Raw genomic sequence first — 22,092 nt, forward strand, 5'->3', positions numbered from 1 at the left:
CGCGTCGGTCCCCCGGCCCCTGCGCCCCCCCCGCCGGCGTCCGTCCCCGGGCTCGGACCCCGCAGGGCGCACGCGGTTGGAGCTGCGAGGCCGCGGCTGGCCCTAAACTGCCCGGCGGCGGGAGCGTGCCCGGCGCCCCATCCCGCCCTCCGCGGGGACCAGGCCTGGGCCGAGACGCCTGCCGGCGCTGCGAGGGTTAAACGTTCCCCTGCGCGCCGACCTGCCGCTGCGTGACCGCACACGCCGGGCTCCGCTCCTCGGCTGCGTCTTCGCTCTCTTATTTCCTGACCTGCAGGGTGAGCTCGCACTAAGGGGCGGGGCGACGACGCCCCCACACTCCGCGTGGCCCGGGAGGAACAGCTCCCAGCTCGGAAATGCCGGCGACAGCCGTTTAGGAAGGGACGGCGTCGTTTAACGAGGACTTCATATCGGGAGAGCAGGTCAGGACAGCACGGCCGGGTTAGCAGGGCCGGGTCGGGGCCGGGCCGGGCCGTACACTCCGACTATCCGCGCCGGTTATTCCCAGGTTGCAGGCAACTTGAAGCTACTAGGACTTTCTGAGGGCTTTTGATATCTGCCTTCACACCCCGGAATAGAAAGATGAAAACTGGTTTGAAAGAGAAGACTTGGTTTATACTGCACAGAATCAGCAGAGCCTCCGCAGGGGCCGCCTCCAGCTTCGCTTGCTACCCTGCGAACAGCTGCGCCAACTCGGCCCCCTGGCTACCCTCCCCGCACCAGCGGTGTCCTGAAACCTGGCACTCCTGGGCCGGCGCCTCTCCTCCTGCCGGTACCTGAGTGCGTCCCCCAGAGGAAAGCTGCTGGGGACTGCGTGGGTGCGGGGATGGACTTGCTCTAGGGAAGGGAACTTTTGCAGTGTTCCTCTTAGAATATACTACGCTGCCAGAGGTGCTGCAGAGCTGGTTTGCTTCTCAAGCTCTGGGCTGTGAGTCCTTTGACCACACTCACCTGCAATCATGTCACATGGAAGGGGGCGATGGGGACGTGTGAGACTGTCTCTGAAGAGACACGTGAGGTGGTGTTCTCCCGCCCTCCTCACTCCTGCCTTGAGACCCCTCCCCTGACCCATCCCATCCCCTTCATCGCTTCCCCCCATGTGCTTTGAGGACTACCAAGCGTGATGTGAAGGGGAGCTATTACTTTTTGCAATTTACAGAAAATAAAAATCATCCCAGGCCAGCAGGTGGCACGGTGGTTAAAGTGCTAGACTCCCACCTGGTTGACTATGGTTCAAGTCCTAGGCCCGGTGGCTCAAAATCACTGTAGGGAGCTTCCTTTTTTCCAGGTGGAACCATGGAGGGCATACAAGAGAACAAAGAGAAGGTTCCTGCTGCAGCAGAAACCAAGAAAAAGGTTCCTGTTGTGCTAGAAACCCTTAAGAAAAAGCGAAGGAATTTTGTGGAACTGAAGATCAAGTACCTGAGAAAGAAGTTTGCTTTTTAAATTTTTTAGAGGTTTTTGCTATAGGGTGCGTGCACTCACCAGAAAGACGGAGAGAGACAGAGAGACAGAAAGCGAGAAATCACCCCCCAGGGGGGATGGCCACGCCATCCCTTCTCCTCTCAGGATCTTGGGCTCGCACGCACATGCGTCTCCGGTGTGAGTTCAAGCCACTGGGTCTGGGACTCAAACCATGGTCGACTACATGGGAGTCCAGCGACATAGCCATTACGCCAACTGCTGGTCCTCTGGCATGATTTTCAAGCCCCTGGGTCCAGGACTCAAGAGCTGGACTACTTTTTAAAGTTTATCTATTTCTTTTTTGTGAGTGGGTGTGGGGTGGGCTCATGCTCAGCGGGCAGTTCACGCCGCAGTCCACCTGAGTCCTGGGACCAGCCAGGACTCAGCACAGCCGTGTTGGCTCAGGCAGACCTGGGAACCCAGCCTAGTGTTCTTGCATGGCTCAGGTTTCTACCCTCCTGCCTGCGCACCAGGCTGGTTTAAATGCAGGGGTCTTACCCATCATTTTTAACTATGCGGCTTTGTCTAGGGACCACGGAACATTATGAAGAGAGGGGACACAGTGGCCCCCCCACACCCCGGGGAAGCCGCAGACCGGCCCAGGTCCCACAGAGCTCAGTGCACACAGCGCTTTCCCGCCTGCCACACCCGCCCCCCCCCCCCCTTGCAGAGGGAGCTTCTACAGCGTGGATCGCCACGGAGGAGTCGCGCCTCGGGTGGGTGCAGCAGGGCGCTGCGAGATGTGGTTACTCAGAATGCGGCACAATTTAAAACTCACTGTTTATTTCTGGAGTGTTTTATTGAATATGGTCGAACCACCGCTGACCCGGTAACCGCAGGGGGAACGCATCCGAGAGAGAGCAGCTGCGAATGCCCTAGAGGACGGGTAGGGGGCGCCAAAGGCGAGGAGCGGAGCCCGCAGCGGAGCCCGCAGTGGCAGCGCGGCCCAGCGCGGGACTCAGGCTCGCTCTCTGTCCCTCTCCCTCGTTAAGAAGTCTTTAATTTTAGGCTCTTCATCAGCGAGTTAAGCGGCACGGCTAGCCGGCCGAGCTCAGCTCTCTGGACGCGGGGAAGGTGCCGGCTCCCGGTGGAGGTGAACGTCTCCCAGGCGGAGGGCGGAGGGCGGAGGGCGGAGGGCGTGGCCGACGCGGGGAAGCCGGGTGTTCCCCGGGGCCGGCAGGCAGTTCCTGGGCAGTCCCCGGGCCTGGGGAGCGGCCCGGGGGTGAAGAGGCAGCGTGGTCTCCACGACAGGGCATCGCATCCGCGCTCAGCGCCAGGTGCCCCGGCCTCGCGCGCCGCAGAGGGAAACGCTGTTGCCAACCTGCAAGAGGCGTCCGGCGGGGAGGCCCTTCCGCTCGGAGAGACGGTGCAATCTGGGGAAGAGTGAATCTTAGAATCAGTAACGTATAGTAACAAGAAAAGTGAGAGGATGAACGTGGGAGGCAGTAAGAAAGGGATGCCAGTTTACCGCGAGCCGAGTTAGGTCCGGGGGAGAGCCAGCCAGGCGTCCCTCCTTCCCCGACCCCTCAGCGCACGCGGGCACCCAGGGCGCCAAGCACCTCCTTCCCAGTCTGGAGGCCCTTCTTTTCCTTTTCTCGCCTGACCATCCTGGCGAGAACCACCAGCGGCTTGTCGCGTAGAGGCAAGGGCACACAGCCTGTGCTGTCCCAACTTCCAGAAGGTGACAATCGGCTTGTCACCCCTAGGGACCTTGTCCATGGAGACTTTCCGACCTCCTGTCAATTTCAGGAGTGTCTCTTCTTTCCAAATTTACTGAGTTTTTATCAAGAATGAGTATTAGGGGACCAGAAATTGGCATAATGGCTATGTCTCTGGACTCCCATGTAGTCGACCGTGGTTCAAATCCCGGACCCGGTGGCTTAAACTCACGCCAGGCATGTGTGCGTGTGTGCCCAAGATCCCGAGAGGAGAATGGAGGAGAAGGGATTGCGGCATGACCATCCCCCCGGGGGGTGATTTCTTGCTTTCTATCCCTCTGTCTCTCTCTCTCTGTCTTTATGGCGAGCGCACGTGCCCTATAGCATAAATCTCTCCAAAAGAAAAAAAGAATGAATATGAGATTGTATTGTTGTTTTTTACATACATTCATTTACTTCTCCCATGAGCGAAAGAGACGGAGATAGAGAAAGGGGGCAACATTTCCAACAGGGTGTACCCCCTTCCCAGACGGCCCCGCATCGTGGGCAGGCCCATGCCCAGCCTACCCGGGGAGGTCTCTGTACTTGAACTGGGAACCTTCCAGGGAGTGCCTCACAGGGCACTGTGCTTTGCTGCTGCACCACCGTCTGGCTCCCAGATGTTGTCAGATGTTTTCTGCATCCATCGAGGTGGTCGCATGGGATTCCTTCCTACTGCATTGACCTGCAGTATTATGGAGACTGATTTTTGCACAATAAACCCACTTTATATCCCTGGGACAGACTCCACTTGGTCATGGTGGATTATCCTTTGAGCATATTATTGGATTCAATGTGCTAAAATATGTTCAGGCTTCTCACATCATGTGTAAGTGGGGTGCTGTGTGGTTCCCCTTCTTGGGATGTCTTGCAGTTTTGGTACCAGGGTAATGCTGGGCTCACGGAATGGGAGAAACGATTCCGTCCCTTCTGACTGTGTTGGAAGAATGTGTGTAGAATGGGTATTTTTTCTTCGCTGGTACATCCACAAGTGAAGACAGTTTTCTATACAAACAGTATCTAACTGCAAATGCAACGCCTTTAATGGAGATTGAAGTTAGCCATGGTGAGTGTACCTTAATCTAGAGAGAAAGAGTGGGCTGGCCCCACAGTTCAGCGGTCAAGGGAAGCCTCTCCCACACACCCGCTGCAGCTCGAGCCCCAGAAGCTTGAAACACGCTGATGTGTTTGTGCCCCAAACCCTGACAGCATGGAGAGACAGAGGAGAAGGGGTTGTGGCATGAGCACACCCCGCTGGGGGTGCTTCACCCCTCTCTGTCTGTCTCCGTCTGTCCCTAGTCAGCACATTGACCTCTGGCGATCTAAAGAAAAAAGAAGAAAGAAAGAGTCGTAGAAAGAAAAAAATTATAAAAAGAGGGACCAGTAGGTGGCATGTGGTTACATCACTGGACTCCCACGTAGTTGAATGCAGTTCGAGTCCTGGGCCCAGTGGCTTGAAACTCACACTGGGCGCGTGTGCGTGCGTGCCCAACCCCGAGAAGAGAATGGGGGAGAAGGGACTGTGGCGTGGCCATGCCCCCTGGGGGGTGATTTCTCGCTTTCCGTCTCTGTGTCTCTCTCTTTGTGGTGAGCACACGCACCCTAAAGCAAATATCTCTGAAGAAAAAGTGAAAGTGCTTTGAAAAATACGAAGTCCACGGTGGCCACGCAGAGTCATAGCGATGACAACAGCGACTGCGGTCACTGAGGGCCGTCCGTTTGCTGGCCTCGGGTGCCCTGGGCGCCATTACTGCATTGCTTCCCGCAGAGTTCTGAGAACAACTCCATGATGCATTATACCTATGGGCTGGGAAGCTGAGACTCAGAGAGGTTAATGAATTTGCCCAAGGTCACACAGCCCGAAAGTAAGGACACTGGAATTTAAGCCCAAGCATATGTGACCTCTGTTCTGGTCTTTTCCCTCATTCTGACATTTTCTCTTCAAACCCTGGGTTTATCCTGCTCTCGAATGTGTGTGAGTCACTGGTGCACATCGGGTTATTTCCTGCAGGCGCTGCAGTACCTCCTTGGCATCTGAGGCCGGTACATTGGAGGGATAAGTTGTGCTGCATTTAGGTTTTCAAGTATCTAAATGATTTCGTCTTCAAAGGGGAAAGTAGCTTTTAAACAGGATCACAAATTTAGTGTCTTAGAGTCTCTAAGGCTTGGAACCCCAAGAGCAGAAGAGGAAACGTGGGCTCTGAAGGAAAGAGTCTGCCATTTTGTTAAGCAACACCAAAGCTGCTTACCTGGTGCCTGCTCCGGATGAGAAGCAGAGAAGCCGGGTAGTGAAAAGATGCACTTGAACTTTATGCAGCTAACAACTCTATCGAAACTAGGGTTTGTTTTGGACACTAACCTTGGTCCAACATCTGAATCTAACATCTCTGTGTGTGAGCAAGGATAGTATGTGAACACACACAGAGCTCTGTGTACACACACACCACACATAGCAGTGTCATTCTGCAAGCTCGGAGCTACAGTGCTTTTCACCGCGCCTGGACAGCCGTATGCAGATACTGTGAGATAGGGCGGCCCCGCTCCTGGACAGCCGTGTGCAGATACTGTGAGATAGGGCGGCCCGCTCCTGGACAGCCGTGTGCAGATACCATGAGATAGGGCAGCCCATGCCTAGACAGCCGTGTGCAAGGTACGCTGAGTATAGGGCAGCCCATGCCTGGACAGCCGTGTGCAGATACCATGAGATAGGGCAGCCCACGCCTAGATAGCCGTGTGCAGACATGGTGAGATAGGGCAGCCCATGCCTGGACAGCCGTGTGCAGATACACTGAGTATAGGGCGGCCCGTGCCTGGACAGCCGTGTGCAGACACGGTGAGTATAGGGAGGCCTGAGGTCACACGGTTCCCTTCTGCAGGGCTGTGGGGCTGTGGTGACAGTTGTGGGCTCTGAAGTCAAACTGCCTCAGTTGATCAGAGACCAAGTGACCAGCCCAGCACGACTGATAAGCCTGCTGTGCGGGTTACGGTGATGACTCAGATGAAGGACTGCCACGTGACACGGTGCAAACTCACCACTCCTAGTGCCTCACTGCTGCGAAATGAAGCCTACGGGAGGCTGTGGTTTGGACTGATCTTACACACAAGCCACCAGGTCTGACCACACGGACTCGCGCCTGAAGCTCTCAGCTCCTAACCCGAAAACAAGTTGTTTTTCTGATCTCTCAGGAGGTTGCAGAGAGGTGGCAACCAAGCCCCACCAGGCAGTTTTAGCCACAAGATAGAGGGTCCCTGCTTCCCCTCACACGCAGAGCGTGGCTCTGGGCTTTCCCCAGCATTTCTGTCTCGGAGCCCACTGCTCTGCCCGCTCGTCAGAGCACTCACCCCACAAACACCCCTGCCACCTCTAACCTGCACGCTGCTGGCCACCTTCTCTGTAACAGCCCTGTTACCAGTGCCTGATGGAAACCCGTCTATTGAGCGACGCAGGAGAAATGGCCAGGCCCTCCCTGTTTTCAGACACCAGCCCAAATAAGCAGAGAGTTGTGAGCAGGTGGCACTTGGGCCTGGAATATTTCCAGCATTCAGACTTGGGATGCGTTCGCGCGGGGCTCTTCCACCTCCACTGAGCCGGCAGTGCTGCCGTCCTGGCCACTGCTTGCCGGCAGAGCTCTGGCAGGTGCAGCTCCTACAGGGAGGCCGCCCGGCTTCCCGCGGGCTGGTGGGCAGGAGGCCTCAGAGACGCACAGTCAGGCTGTGCGGACAGAAGGCGAGGAAGAGCCGCACTCAACGGTCAGGAGATGGAGGCCCGGCCTGGGTCGGTGCTTAGAGGCCCGCGTGGCTCCTTCTCTGGAACCCGGAGAGGCGGGACCTCCGTGGAGTGGTTCTCCTCTTTGCTCCGCCCCGAGTTCGGGGCGTGGTGGCGCGGGCGGGGCGTGGCTATTATGGGAGGGCGGGTCCTCTATGCAAATGAGGACTCCGCGAGGGCGTGGCGAGCTGTGCGGGCTCCCTGGACCCCTGCGCCCACTCCCAGTCCTGGAACGTAGCCAGCAGGTAGGTGCTTGACGGGCGGCGCGTGCTGAGGAGTCGCTGGGGAGGCGCAGCCCCGACGTGGGGCCAGGCGCCGGGTGGTCCTTGGCTGCAGCAGCTCCCAAGGCCCAGAGCAGAGGGCACAGGTGCTGAAGCCCAAGACGCCACCTACGCCCCCATCTCCAAACCAGCTGTAGGAGGAAGCCTTCGGCCACTCCGAAAAGCCCACCTCTAGGGCGCTTAATTCCGGCGAGGAGATGAGCAGGAAAGCCACCAGCCACGACCAGGTGTCCCCAGGCTGTGCCTGCGCGCTCGGACCCGCCCTGTGTCTCTCTTCTCATCTCGAGCCTCCTGCCAGACGGTCCAGCTCTCTCTCGCTCCTGTGCAGTGCCTGTCCGCTCTTCGGCCATCTCCGGGGGCTTCCTTTCATTCCAGTACTGTGCAAGTTTCCAAGCTGGCCAATTAGTTCTCCTCTTAACCCCAGCCTCTCATTTCGTGATGTGACATTCTTGCTTAGTTTAGCCCTATGAGTTTTCTTTAAGATTAAAAAAAAAAAATATGCTAGAGGGGCCAGCAGGTGGCATGCTGGTTAAAGCGCTAGGTTCCCACAAGGCAGACCATGGTTCGAGGCTCCACCTGGTAGCTTGAAAACCATGCCAGGCAAATGTTGTGTGCATGGCCAAAATCCCAAGAAAAGGGGTTGGGACATGGCCATCCCCCCGGAAGGGTGACAGGGCGATTTTTTACTTTCCCTTTCTCTGTCTCTCTGCAGTGAGCACATCTCTGTCTCTCTGCAGTGAGCACATGTGCCCTATAGCAAAAGCCTAAAAAAAAAAAATTCTTGGACACAGAGAGAGCTCTCCCCATGAGGACAGTCACGCCATAGTCCAATCTCCCCTATTTCTTCCTCCTTTCTGGATATTGAGCACGCAGCACACACGCCGCAGGACCTCAGACTCAGACCACACTTTTGGCTATGTAGAGTCTAGCTGCTTTAACCACCATGCCGTGGGCTGGCCATCCCTTGAGTATTTCAGTTGTACTGATGTTAGTGTTCTAATCACTTTTTTTTTTAATTGCTAGAGGGTACATGCACTCACCAGAGGGGGGGAGGGAGGGAAGGGGAGAAAGCATGGCAGTCCTTTCTCCATTCAGAGACCCTGTTGGAATTTGGGGCACACACAGGCCTGGCATGGTTTCAGTTTTCTGGACAGGAACTCAGACTGCACTTAGCCATGTGAGGTCCAACTTTCTTAACCACTAGGCTGCAGGGCTGGCCTTGTCCTGATCGCTTTTTTAAACTGTTTTTCCAAGTGCAAGTTCTCTCAAAAAAAGAAAAATAATGAAAAAATACACAGTACGGCTGTTCTTTTTATGATTTGATTTTCCTTAGATGTGTGTCAATGGTCTTGCCTAACTCATTTCCGAAGAGGAGGTTCCCCAGTCGCCTGCGTCTCCCTCCCGCGTAGACCTGGGGTTGGGGTGAGAGGTGAGCAGCAGGGCACTGCAGGGCTCTGTTTGTGTAAGGGCTGCAGGAGGACGCAGGGGTCCCAGAGGCTCTGAGCCCTCCCTGCGTGGCAGCCGTTGGCATTTGTCCCCTGGCTCTGGCAGCTGGAAGTGGAGCCCTCCTTCACTTGCTGGAAGGTAGTGCTTTGCTGAGCTTCCTGTTCTCATCAGCCAGCACCCCCGCATTTCCCCTGAGCCCTCCCTGGGCACAGAGGCTGAGGCGTGTCTGGGCTCACTTCTCCATATTCAAATGAAGACCACTAGAAAGAGAAACCGAGGAGCCCCCCAGCATGGTTTTGTGCATCATTTCATTTCAGTTCTTAAAGGGGAACACATCTCCAGTAGGGTCCGCAAAAGATTGCTAGAGATAGCTTTGCTGCAGAAAAGAGACGGCTGGGTTTCACGGCTGCGCTAACAGAAGCACTGCTGGGTGGTCACATGAGGTGATGGTCGTGCACCGGCACCTCAGCGGCCAGGGCTGACCACCACACCCCGTACAGGCCATGCACTCGCACCCTGGCCGCCAGGGCTGACCACCACACCCTGCATGGGAACGTGTCATGTTTACATAAGATGAAACTGGAACCACAGTCCTGTCGCCTGGCTTTCCGATGCCCTGCAACTCCGAGAAGGACCTGGTGCTGAAGGGGACAGCCTGTGGACAGAGGGGAGAATGGACAGGTTCACCGGCCGTCGCACTGACTGTGCGTCCCTCCTGTGGAGCACAGCTGTGACCCTCTGGCCTCATCAATGCATTGGCCACATGTGGGCGTTTTCTTCAGCCTGACACTCTCATTTTACACCCTCTTTTAGAAATGCAAACCACTCTAACTTTATCCCAAACATATCTAATCCCATCTAGTAAAGAAAAGAAAACTTGAGGGTTTTATAGCTTTATAAATATGTAAGAAAAACAACTCATTCAGGTTACTTTTTTTTTTTAAGAGAGAGATTTTTACTACAGGGCACATACACTTGGCAGAGAGACAGAGACAAAAAGAGACGCTATCCCCCCGGGGGGATGGCCATGCTGCAATCCCTTCTCCAGTCTCCTCTCTGGATTTTGGATACACACGCATACACACCTGGTATGAGTTTGAAGCTGCCAGGACTGGACTTGAACCACGGTGGACCAAGTGGGAGTCCAGCAACGCAACCATTATGCTATCTGCTGGTCCCTATTTTAGTTACTTTTTATTCTATGTACTTGCCAAAGCAAGGAGAAAGTAAATATCAGAAATCTTTTTGTTTGTTTGTTTGTTTTTCAGAGGTTTTTGCTGCAGGGCATGTGTACTTGCCAGAGAGAGAGACAGAGACAGTGAGAGAGAAAGTGAGAAATCACCCCGGGAGGATGGACATGCTGAAATCTCTTCTCTTCCATTCTCTCCTTGAGATTTTGGGCATGCATGCACGCAGACCCACTGTGTTCTTCAAGCTGCTTGCTCTGGGACTTGAACCATGAAGTTGACCATACAAAAAGAGACGCTATCCCCCCGGGGGGATGGCCATGCTGCAATCCCTTCTCCAGTCTCCTCTCTGGATTTTGGATACACACGCATACACACCTGGTATGAGTTTGAAGCTGCCAGGACTGGACTTGAACCACGGTGGACCAAGTGGGAGTCCAGCAACGCAACCATTATGCTATCTGCTGGTCCCTATTTTAGTTACTTTTTATTCTATGTACTTGCCAAAGCAAGGAGAAAGTAAATATCAGAAATCTTTTTGTTTGTTTGTTTGTTTTTCAGAGGTTTTTGCTGCAGGGCATGTGTACTTGCCAGAGAGAGAGACAGAGACAGTGAGAGAGAAAGTGAGAAATCACCCCGGGAGGATGGACATGCTGAAATCTCTTCTCTTCCATTCTCTCCTTGAGATTTTGGGCATGCATGCACGCAGACCCACTGTGTTCTTCAAGCTGCTTGCTCTGGGACTTGAACCATGAAGTTGACCATGTGAGATCCAGTGCCTTAACTGCTGTGACACCTGCTGGCCCCTTTTTCTTAATGCATCTTGCCATCTTTCATATTGCTGCCCTGTTTGGGAAAGTACCAAACGCAGAGGTGTGAACCAGCCCTCCACAGGAATTCTCAAAGAAGCCCCTCCAAGAGCCAGAATCCCCAACACTATCCAGAACTAGCGTATTCGTATTTACAGACGACGCCGTCCCCAGGCATGTGCACATGTGGAGAGGAAAGCCAGAGTGGCCGAGTGCTAGGAAGAGCCAGTGGGGCAGTGGAGAGGCGTGGGAGCCCGCAGTTGGGCTCTGGCCAGCGGGGTCTTTGCCAGCCTCCTGCACGGCTGTGTCTGGTTGCCTGGCACACCACAGCCCCCCAAGGTCGAATGGTTTAGGGAGCACGCTCTGGTCCTGGTTGGTGAGGGTTAGCTCATGGGGCTCTGGCCTGGGGGAGCTAGCAGCTGTGAGTTGGGACTTCCAGAAGGGGAGCCCAACGGTACGTCGGAGCGGCTGGGGTGCAAGGACATGCTGTGCAGGACTGGGTGGGTCTGAACTCACTTCAGACTTAATTCCCTAACGGCTGTGGTCTGTACATACTTTACACATTTCGATCATTTTCCTTTATAAATGCGAGGCACATAAACGTCACCTGCGGTGAAATCTCTGGCCACGTGGAGTCACCGTAGAAGTGCTTCTGCCAGCCTTGCCTACTCCCCGGGGCTGAAAGCGCCCCATTGTGGCCTTTCGTGGTCTCCTGGGTGGGCCCTGTGTCTGCTCTCACCCCGGCAGCTGCAGATTGCTAGCCAGCTTGTGGCCTCGGAGTTGCGCCCAGCCCGGGCTGGCTCATCCTCCTGGTGGCGGGAGCCAGAGTGCGGGTCAGCTGGCCCATCACGCGAGGCACTCAGCAGGCGCCATCACCACCGGCCATGGACTCGCCCAGCACGGCGCTTGCCCCCGGTGGGGCGGCCCTGGGTTCTCACGTTGTCCCTGACCGATGAGGTTTGCTGTGGGAAGGACTGATGTGGGAGCCCATGTTCTGGATTGAGCAAGGCGAAGTGCCGCTCGCCTCGCGGGGCGCTGCTGTGATTCTCTACCTGCTGCTCGTTCAGTAAAAGAATTAATGAGATGCTACAAAAATAGGATGAGTCTTAACAAAGACACGCGTGGGCAGACTTGAGTCGGGCTCCGCCCAGCTCTCCGCCCAGGGTCTGGACTTGCATCCTGCCCTTCATCCTGTCACGCTTTTAGCTCAATTTCAGCAAGAACCCCCTTCCTCCCGTGCCGTCCTCGGCCTCTGATCACACTCCTATCCCAGCCTTGCTATCTTGGCCCTGGCTTGCTTCAGCGGTCACGCTGTCAAGATGGCTGAACTCCTGCAGTGGTCTTTCCTCAGTGACTTTTCACCCGCTGGCCCCCAGCTGTGCTTTGGCTCCAGATCTCCACCCAAAGACGAGCCCTCCCCCCACTTCCAAACCCCACCGTGGTTGCCCCCAAGCTAGTCTCCCCTGCCACCTTCAACAAGTGGAACAAGTACTTTCTTCTTTACAGTCAAGAGGTGTCCATGGAGAAGCATGACCGAAGCTCGGCCTCTGTGGGGGATGTTGGCTGGGTCTGCCCAACCGCACCCCGTCCCCCTGCTCTGAGGTGCCACCAGCCCAATGCCAGGTGGTCTCCAAGGAGCTGTTGACTTCAGACTTCTGGCCCAGAGAAGGGCAAGTGAGTCAGAGTAGGCGAAAACTAATTCTGCTGGGAAATTGAACCGCAGGGGGTTAAACCAAGGAAGGGAAAGGTTAGTGCACCTTTACCCTGATGACCCATCGGTCCCTGTTTCTTGGTTCGTGGACCTAACGTATTTCTGCCTTTCTGAAGGTCACAGCCATCAGAGTCCCTGAAGTACACAGTCCACAAAGCGCCCCTGTAGTGCCCTGTGTGGGCCAGCATTGGGGACATCCAGGAGCCATGCAAGGTTACAGGACACCTGTCCTCCTGAAGGGTGTGACTGGGGGACGGCTAGGAAAGGGTGCAGCCACAGCCGCCGGAGCAGCTCGCTGGCTGGCGTGGAGGAGAGGAACACCGGCCTGGGGAGGACGCGCTTGGCCCTAGGAGCTAGCAGGGAGGAGGAGACATCGAAAGCCTTTTGGCTTTCAGACTCTGCTGGGCAGGGCAGTGGGGAGGAGGAATGCCCAGGGAGTGCAGGTGTTTCTGGAGCTCCTTGCAGAGGATGGGTTGGAAGTGCCCACGGAAAGACAAGTCCAGGATCACCAGAGGGCAGCTGCCGCGGGGCGAGATTGAGGCGGCAACAACAGAGACAGCGCTGCCAGGAGACAGTCCCGGCCGGTCAGTCCCTCACTCCTCACTCCAGCACCTTTATGTCGGAAGAGGTCTAGTTCATCAACTCTTTCCTCATCCCTCGAAATGACAAGCCAAGCAGAATGCCGTCATGGCAGAATGGCTGCCCATTTGCTGTTGCTGAGCTACAAATACTCGTGCAGCCCAGCTCACGTCCCCCTAGCACCACAGCCATCTAACGGGCGGCTCGGAAACTTGGTTACTACGGTCGTTAGCCAGGTAAAAAGTGCTTCAGAGAAACCCTCGGCTGACAGGACCCCGTGCTTCGGCACCAGCATGTGGGGTCCGCTGGGAGGTATCCTCACTCTCTGGACTCCACGGGAGGGCCCGGAGTGTGCTGTCTGGGACCAGCTGTACACGCCGGCTGCTGAGACATGAGCGGATGGTGACATGAAGACCCTGCCGGCGGTCTCTCTCTCTCAGAAGAAATAACTAATTTTTAAAAATAGGTTGGAAAAAGGTTTCGTGTTGGTTGGCTGAACCAAGGCCTGATACAGCTTTGGTTTTAGGTGGAACGGCCGAGCGTTGGGTGGAGAGCTTAAAAACACACATTTCCCTGACTCCGCTGTTGCTTGAACCTCTCCCAGCATCCCCGCTGCATGACAGCCACGCTTCCTTTCTCTAGCGGCAAGGAAGTGACGACTTTACCTCCACGTCAGAGATGTGACTCAACAGCCACTTAGTAGGTTTCTGGTAAAAACTATGAAGAATTGTAGGCCGCTTTTCAGGACATTTGAGATTTTTCAGTTGTCACTAAAATTATGAATCAGAACAACGCTTTTTACCTAGCCGGAAGAGGGAAAGCAGGTGGCACGGCCCCTGGGGAGCAGGCTGAGGTGAGGGTCCCAAGCCAGTCCTGGTTGGAGGAGGGCGAGGACGATGCAGGCAGTGTGGATCACAGGGGCTATCCCAAAGCTACCCGAGGACTGGGGCCAGCAGATGGCGTAATGGCTACGTCACTGGACTCCCATGTAGTCGACTGCAGTTCAAGTCCCAGACCTAGTAGCTTAAACTCACACTGGGCGCATGTGCGTGTGTGCCCAAGATTCTGAGAGGAGAATGGAGGAGAAGGGATTGCGGCATGGCCATCCCCCCGAGGGGTGATTTCTCACTTTCTGTCTCTGTCTTCCTAGCGAGATCCTAGTGAGAGCATGTGCCCTATAGCAAAAACCTCTCCCCCCACAAAAGAAAAGAAAAGAAAAGAAAAGAAACATAGACCAGGTGGCTCCAACAGCAAGCACGCATACCTCACAGTTCCGGAGGCTGGGAGTCCGAGACCAAGGCACCTGTGCACATGGTATGTGTGAGGCTACTTCTGACTCGTAGGACCCTCACCTTGGCCGGGGCCAGGGAGCTCTCTGCAGCCTTCTGTCTCATCCATGGAGGCAGAGCCCTTGCGACCTCATCACCTCCCGAAGGGGCTCCCTCCTAACACCGTTGCATTAGGGAGAACAAAAAGATTGGGGGTGGGGTGGGGGCAGACACGTGGCCTGTAGCAGGTGCTGGCTGCGTTTCCTTCATGTGCATGGTGCTACAGGCTAATGGGGCTTAGACTGGTGCACCATTTAAAATCTCATCTCCTGGTTCATAATTTTGGACAAAAGAGTAAATTGATAACATCAATGTTTCATACAATAATGACACAATCATTGTTTTGTTTTTGTTTTCTTTTGAAAGCATATCATGCAGATAGGATGAAGAGTAGCGACTTCAGCCTGATGAATTCGAGGCTTGCTTTGCTCTAACCCACGTGGGTAGGACTGTCTCCAGTCGATAGGGGCATTTCAGTCGGTGACAGACCTCGGGTCAGGAAAGTGGATTGAACAATGCTTTCACTGGGAGTGAGGGGTAGGTAAGGGGAGCATAGGGGATTTTTCCCAGCAGTGAAACCACGCAAATGTGGATCCATGCCATAATATGTTTGTCAAAACCCATAGAATGGGGTCCAGCAGGTGGCGTGGTAGTTAAGGTGCCAGACTCCCACGTGGCTGACTGTGGTTCAAGTCTCAGGCTGGGCTGTTTGAAAATCACTCTGGATGTTTGTGTATAAGTGCCCAAATTCCAAGGAGGAGATAGAAGGGGGGACTTAGTGTGTGGCCATCCCCCGGGCGTGATTTCTCACTTTCCCTGTCCATCCCTGTTTGGCAAGTATACAAACCCTATGACAAAACCTAAAATAAAAAGGAAATGTAACATGTACAGCACCAGTAGCAAACCCTAGTGTAAACTGTGGACTTTGGTTGGTAGTGGACATGTCAATATTGGCTCATCGATTGTAACAAACACCCTGGCCTGCTGGTGAGGCTAACCCGAGGGAGTCTGTGCAGCCGGGGCAGGGCCGCGTGGGAACGCTCTGTTCTTCCCACTTCATTTTGCTGTGAGCCTACAGCTGATCTAAAAGATAGAGTCTATTTTTAAAAAGAGATTTCACCAAGCTTTCAGGTATGAGCATATGTTTTAGAATAAGCACATCTTCTGATTTTCAAAATGTTCTTTTTGTTATTGAGAAGCTTAGAGCTTTTTACGTTAAATTAGTACGTGTTTACACATAATGAATACAAAAGTACAGCGAAAACATTCGGCAGGAGGACCTGTTTGGTAAACTTCTGCACGGGGAGGATTCCGCTAATGCAGGTGCGTAAGTTAGGGGCGGCCTATGAAAGCACTGAGACCAGGAATATCAGATTTTAACATGTTTAAAGCAGAGCCTGGGCACTGGGACGAGGTTAATTCAGTAATTACAAAGTGATCTGTGGAGTGACCGGGCATTTTCTCTGCGTTTTCTGGTGGTTTATAACCTGGTGCAATTACAGACTGGGGAAATAGGTGGAATTTCCTGAAATAAGCAGGTGGTCTTATTGGCTAATAAAACAGCAAGTGAGTCCCGATCTCATGCAGAAGGAGCGGCCTGCTGGCCTGCTCTGCTCTTGGCAGACTAGCTGGTTCCTGGACTGGAACTGACTGGGGGCTCCCGCTCTGCGGTGACTGGACTGTCATAACAAGGGGCGTTCCACTGGGACCCAGCGCGAGGGGCGCTTCAGGCTCTTGAGGGTGCGTGCCGAGCTTCAACGGCACGGAGTTTTGTGTCACGTTCTGAACACGGGCTGGTGGCCCTGCCCGAGTGAAGACCCTCAGGGAGTGTGTACCGTGTGAGGCCATCACAAGTCCTACACGGGACATGGGAAAACAGCGCGGGGACTAGCAAGTCGTGACTCGGTCAAAGTCGGATGGAATCCAAACCCGAGCCAGAATGTGGGCAAGTGGGAGGAGGAGACGCAGGAGGCCGGGTCCTGTCCCAGGTGGCTCCGTAAGCACCAGACTCTGAGGGGCGGGAAGTGTGGCCCTCAGGAGGCATGCCAGCCAGGCCGAATGGATCGATATGCACACTTGACTGGACTCAGGGTGAAGTGGCTGAACTTGGGGAAACCAGACTTCTCCAGGGCCCCAACAGCTTTGGGTCCAGACTGATGGAGGAGCCCAGTGGTTCTGCAGCTGCCTCACCTCCTCAGGCCTTGGCCCGCTTCCCAGAGGCTCCCCCACAGCGGGAAGCGGGCAGGCAGCCCTCATGGACACTCTCCGGAACAGAGGTGGCGAGAGAGGGAGCACAGGGGCCAGCAGTCCCGGTGAGTGGGTCCTGATACAGTTCTGTGACAAGGCAAGGGCTTTTGCGGTGTAGATGTTGGGCGGGAGGTGGAGACTGGCAGAATTCTGATTCTGGTCTCCCCAGTCTTTGGATCCCATCACATCAGGTTAACTTCTGGTGTAAGCGGAAAGATTTCATCCAAGCTGCACGGTCGCCATGGAAACTGCTTTACAAGTGGAAATAATGCCCACAGCCTCAAGTTTATCAGCCTTGGTGCTGAGTGGGGACACTTGAGAGTGTGACAGCTAAGTAAACATGAAAGAAAAACAGGGACCGCTTTAGGCAGAGTAGCTAGTAACAAACTGCAGGCCAGCCAAGTTCTTTGATTTGAATGACTTTTAAGCCCTATTCTCAAAGAGGGGAAGAAATCCCCTCAGGAAAATTCAGGAATCTTATTACCAACAGAATAATGTCTTTATAACTAAGCCATACATGGGAATTCAGTTTTAAAAATGGCCTGGTCAGTTGTTAACACATCAGCCTTATCTGCAAACACAGTTGTTCAAACACTGGACTTCCACTGCTCAGCAGGTTCATCAGTTTCAGCTGTCAGAGAGAGAATTACTGGCGCTATTAAATTTCCACCCCATTACCTTGACTTTTACTTAGAGCCACTCATCAATTATTCCACCTTAAAGTTAACCAAGCCATGAAGTCATGAAAGAAACACGATACACCCGATACACCCGATGCTCTCTGGAAATGCGAGTGCTTAGTGCCACTTTTCAACGACAGTTTCTTAAGCACAACAGTAACCTATTGGAGACATTGCTTAGGCCTTTGCCCAGAAACCATCAGTTCAGTTCAAGCAGTGCTTTAGGACACGACGGCTTCCAGTGCCTGGCCTTCCCTGGCCTCTCACCTGCTGCTCTGTTGGCACCTCGTCCCCCAGACCCCTCTGTTTATGCTACGTGGCCCCTCCCCTTAAGGAAAGACTACCAGTTTCACAGTATTACACTCTCCAGGAGTACCCCTTTAGACAAAGCCACTTCCCTGCCCTCCACAGGCAGTGCCCAGGGCCCCCAAATTCTGGATTAGTTTGAAGATAGAGATTCTCTAAGCACGTTTGGATTGTGAATAATACATTTTTTTGGAGAGGTTTTTGCCACAGAGTATGTGTGCTCACCAGAAAGACAGAGAGATAGACAGAAAGCAAGAAATCACCCCCCGGGGGGGGAATGGCCACACCACAATCCCTTCTCCTCCATTCTCCTCTCAGGATCCTGGGCATGCATGCACACGTGCCTGGCATGAGTTTAAGCCACCAGGTCCAGGACTCGAACCCCAGTCGTCTACATGGGAGTCCAGTGATGTAGCCATTATGCCACCTGCTGGTCCCAGTGAATAATATTTTTTAAATCATTTTTATTTTATTTTGCTAATTATTATTTTTAATTTGAACAGAGAGAGAGAGCACACCACCAGGTCCAGGATCTGAACCATGGTTTTAATTTTTTAATTAATTAATTATTATGATTTTAAGTGTGCTGTAGGGCAGCAGACAGAATGAGAGAGAGAGAAAAAGTGAGATAGCAAGTCCTCAGGTCTGGGACTTGAACCATGGTCAGCCACGTGGGAGTTCAGCACTTTAACCTTCATGCTACCTGCTGGCCCCGGTACTGTAAATAATATTAACCAGTCATTCAAAAACCACGTTTTGACTACTGTCCACAGGAATTGAGATAGCTCCTGAGGAGAAGATAGTAAAGGAAGATGGGGTCTTCTCCAACCTCACGCTCCAGACAGGCTTCAGTGCCACGTGAACTAGGGCAGTGCCGCTGCAGAGCTCCCTCGACTCCCTCTGGCCCACAGGGGTGGCATGACCAGGCCAGCCCTTCAGAGGAGAGGGGGTGTAGGGTGGGGAGGAGGGGAGCCAGAGTGATCAGGGTGGGGGTCATTTATATTGGAAAAGAAAACAGTGGATCTTCAATAAATGCAGCTCTATTTTGTGCCTGGTGTCAGTGTGACCATGTGAGTGTGACTTCACATTTGACACTTCCTGCCCTGAGGGTGTCCGTGGTTGACTCTGTTTGGCCCCACTTAGAATCGAAGGGAATGTTGACATGACTGACCCTACTGTATTTACATCTATGCTCAGACTGTTCCTCAGGGTTCACCTCCTCCCAACCAAATTGATTACAAGTGCCCTGCGCCTGCAGTGGGGGAGTTGTCCCGAGGGACAACTCAGATGAGTAGATCAGGGAGACTCAGACATCCCTCTATGAAGAAAGTGTGGCCAGTTTTCCTGCACCTTTGTTCCACATTTGGGCCCCTCTGCTCCAGGTAGGTTTTTTTTTTTTTTTTAAAGAGGGTTTTTGCCTTAGTGCATGTGCGCTTACTGAAGAGAGAGAGAGACAGAGACACAGAGACAGTGAGATTGTGAGGGAAAGTGAGATTGTGGCCATGCCACCGTCCCTTCTCTTACATTCGCCTCCCAGGATCTTGGACATGCACGCACATGTGCCTGGTGTGATTTTCAAACCATCATGTCTGGGGCTTGAACTGCGATCAGCATGTGGGAGCCCAGCAAAATAACTGCTATGTCATTTGCTGGTCACACAGTGATGTTCGTAAGTTATAAATGCTACGACCCACGGTGGGCACGCGGTTGCTATTTCTGCCAATCAGTGTCCTATGGGAGCTTTTGGTGTACCACACCCAGGACATCTGATAACTAAATGAATGTGTGAGGTCAAGCTGAGGCAAAGAAAGTGAATTTGCTGGAGTCGTCAATAAAAGCAGGACTCTGGCAGGAGACACCTGCTGTTGTCTGCTCTTCTGCCTCCATTGCTAATAGGGCAGTTGCACTTGCTGTTCTTTTGTGCAATTATCTCTTGTAGTCTTGTAGGGGTGTTGATCAAGGTACTGGCTCTCTATGTCCCCCACAACCCCCTGGTAAACTGTAGAAGAAATCTGAAAGTTTCCCCTCTTTATTCATGATTGAGTATGCACACATATCTGAGTTCGAGAGAGGGGAGGGGAGCAAGCTCCAAGGCCTGGCCATGCCATGATCCTCTTCCTCCGGTCCTCCCGTCCTTGGGTACTCATGCACGTGTCGGGCATGTTTCAGGCTGGCTGGGCCAAGGATTCAACCTATGGTTACCGTGTGGGATCCACTTTTTCTTGACCGGTGCGTCACCACTGCATCATGGAGCCAGCCTGGGAAATACGAATTGTGAAAGGAGCAACAAGGGACTAAAAGCCACTAAAACTGATTGATACGATGAAATTGTTCTGAAGATACTGACCATCAGTCCATACCCCCTGGATTCTACCCTGATGGATGTATCTTTCCAGAGGAATGAGTGGTGAAATCGTCAGTACTGTAAGCAGTTCCCTGTCTTTTATTTGCTATTAGAAAAAGAAATTAGCTAGAGTTGATTTTTGTGGCTTATTATCAAAGGGAAGCAGTGTATGCCCTTTCCTCTCTGGTCCAGCATCCAGCCACAGGGATGGGGAGGCATAAAACCAGGCGTCATGGGCAGGGTGCACGGATAACTGCACATCACCCAGGCGTCTCACAGTGCTGGTTTAAGCGTAGTTGATGTGTGTGGGGGGGGCAAAGGCAAACAGAGAAGTTGGGGAGAAAACGAAGAGGAAGACGGTCTGTTCATAAGGGAGGAATCTCCTCCTGCCACTCATAACAACACTAAAACAGATCCAGACGGTCAATGCTATGAGTCAATTCTGGTACGTGGTACCTCATGACAAACACCTGCTGGTTTCAGTTTCACTCACCAAGAACCACTCATTTGTCCTCCAAAGTTGCGCACCAGACTTCCGAACTGAAAAGAAGCAAAGGCGAGATGGTGTTGCTGTTACATCTGGACTAGAAGAACAGAAGGGTACATGCTGCCTGGTCTTTCTTTTAGAGTTCCCTGTCTTCCCCACCCCAGTTGCTCTTTAGTAAGAATTCCTGAAGGGCGCCCACTGTTGGCCATGGATTCTGTCTTTAGTAAGGATTCCTGGAGGGCCCCACTGTTGGCCATGGATTCTGTCTTTGATATCACAGGCACTAGGGAGCTGTTAAAAAGTGAGACTTTAAAATCGAACATGTTATACTCCACTGTAAAGAAAAAGTCTTGTATAACAAAAGCACAAGAAGTATGTGTTATTGACATTAAAGGCAGCACAGACAACGCATCTCAAGGAGAGTCCATCAGCTTTGCTTCTGACAAGAAGCACGCTTACGGCACAGGAAGAACGGGAACGGGTGGATAGGAAGCGGGTAGGTTTGGCAGAGAAAAGGAGACATGGAAAAGTAGCTGAAAGAATCGAGAAACAATTCTTTTTGTTTTTAAACTAGGGAAGATCAGGACACATTTGGAGGCAGAGAGAAAATGCTGTTGAAGAGGATAAGCATTGCAGAGCTGCTTCTATGGGCCTGCGACCCCTGCACACATCCAGGGCCCTACATTCGATGTAAAGCTCTACTGTCATTGTCTAAATTCTTCATATATATATTGTTTGAACCAAGACCCTGCGTTTTCATTTTACACCTCACAGACTCTGTAGTGAGCCCTGGGGACCAATAACTGTGGAATGCTCTGAAAGGTGTACGGAAGGTTCTGCTGGATTATTTGGGTGGACACAATGGCATTAAAAGGGTCTTTCAGTGAGGTTAGCTCAAGAAGGCATGTGACAGCAGCACCGGAGGGAACAGAGACCAGAAAGAATACAGGGGTCTCCAGGAGCTGTGGAAGCAAGGTGGCCCTGTGCCCTGAGACTCAGACCTCCACTAGTGGAAGAGCATGCATTTGTGTAAGGCACTAAATCTGTGCTAACTTCTTGCTGCACTGAGAAGAAAATGCACTGGTGCAGAAATCGCATGCTGAAAGCAGGCATGGCCCTCCCTAAGTGCTCTGCGGAGCCCCTCTGCTCCTAATTTTCTGGAGAACATTCTAGAGCCTAGGCACATCTTTTGGGTTGTTCCCCATGGCCTTCCCCATTCCCATGTTTTGTCCTGGCCTTCCGGGTAGGTCCTCAGCTTTACGTTTATTATTTCTAAGTGCATTACATCTACCAGTGTCTAAGGGGTGTGTTGGCCTAGGATGCCCTCAGGAGCCTAGGCCCCCTCAACCGCAGGTGTAAGGCTACAGAAAACCGGAGGAGACAGAGAAAGCCCTTCCGATCTCCAAAAGCCCGCGCGCTCCGACGTCCCTGACTCAGGGTCCTGGGGTCAATCCTGTGGCCCTCAGCCTTGCGCTGTCAGGGCCACAGCCTTGTTTCCATAGCAACTGCCAGGCTGGCCAGAGGAAGGCCCCGCCCCGCGCCTCCCCAAGCCCCGCCCACTGTTTTGAAGCCCTCGTGGTCCGGCCTCATTGGTTGCCGAGCCTGGAAGGCGGGGACTCCGCAGGGTCGCTCCCCACTCCGCTAGGCGGCAGAAGCCAGCTCCCACAGTGCCCCGCGGTCGGGGGCGTGGCCTCGTCGAGGCGGGGGTGAAGCCGGGGAGCTGGCTCTCCTCAGCCGCGGCC

At 53.5% G+C, this 22,092-nt stretch overlaps 1 protein-coding gene and 1 long non-coding RNA gene across 2 annotated transcripts in view; one reads left to right on the forward strand and one right to left on the reverse strand.

The window, feature by feature from the left end:
* The window catches only part of EDARADD (EDAR associated via death domain), a 38,522-nt gene extending 38,381 nt beyond the window's left edge, over positions 1-141 (reverse strand). Inside the window, exon 1 of the mRNA XM_006145990.3 lies at positions 117-141. Coding sequence (XP_006146052.1) covers positions 117-141 — 25 coding nt within the window. The remainder of the gene's footprint in view (positions 1-116) is intronic.
* A 19,501-nt stretch (positions 142-19,642) lies between these two features.
* Positions 19,643-21,078, forward strand: LOC114007369 (uncharacterized). Its single transcript, XR_003549002.1, has 3 exons — positions 19,643-19,943; positions 20,384-20,463; positions 20,925-21,078. It is a non-coding gene; the product is annotated as an uncharacterized LOC114007369 (long non-coding RNA).
* Positions 21,079-22,092: the final 1,014 nt, after the last annotated feature.

Source organism: Tupaia chinensis, unplaced genomic scaffold, assembly GCF_000334495.1.
Source record: "Tupaia chinensis unplaced genomic scaffold, TupChi_1.0 Scaffold000161_1, whole genome shotgun sequence".
In the NCBI taxonomy this organism is placed as follows: Eukaryota; Metazoa; Chordata; class Mammalia; order Scandentia; family Tupaiidae; genus Tupaia; species Tupaia belangeri.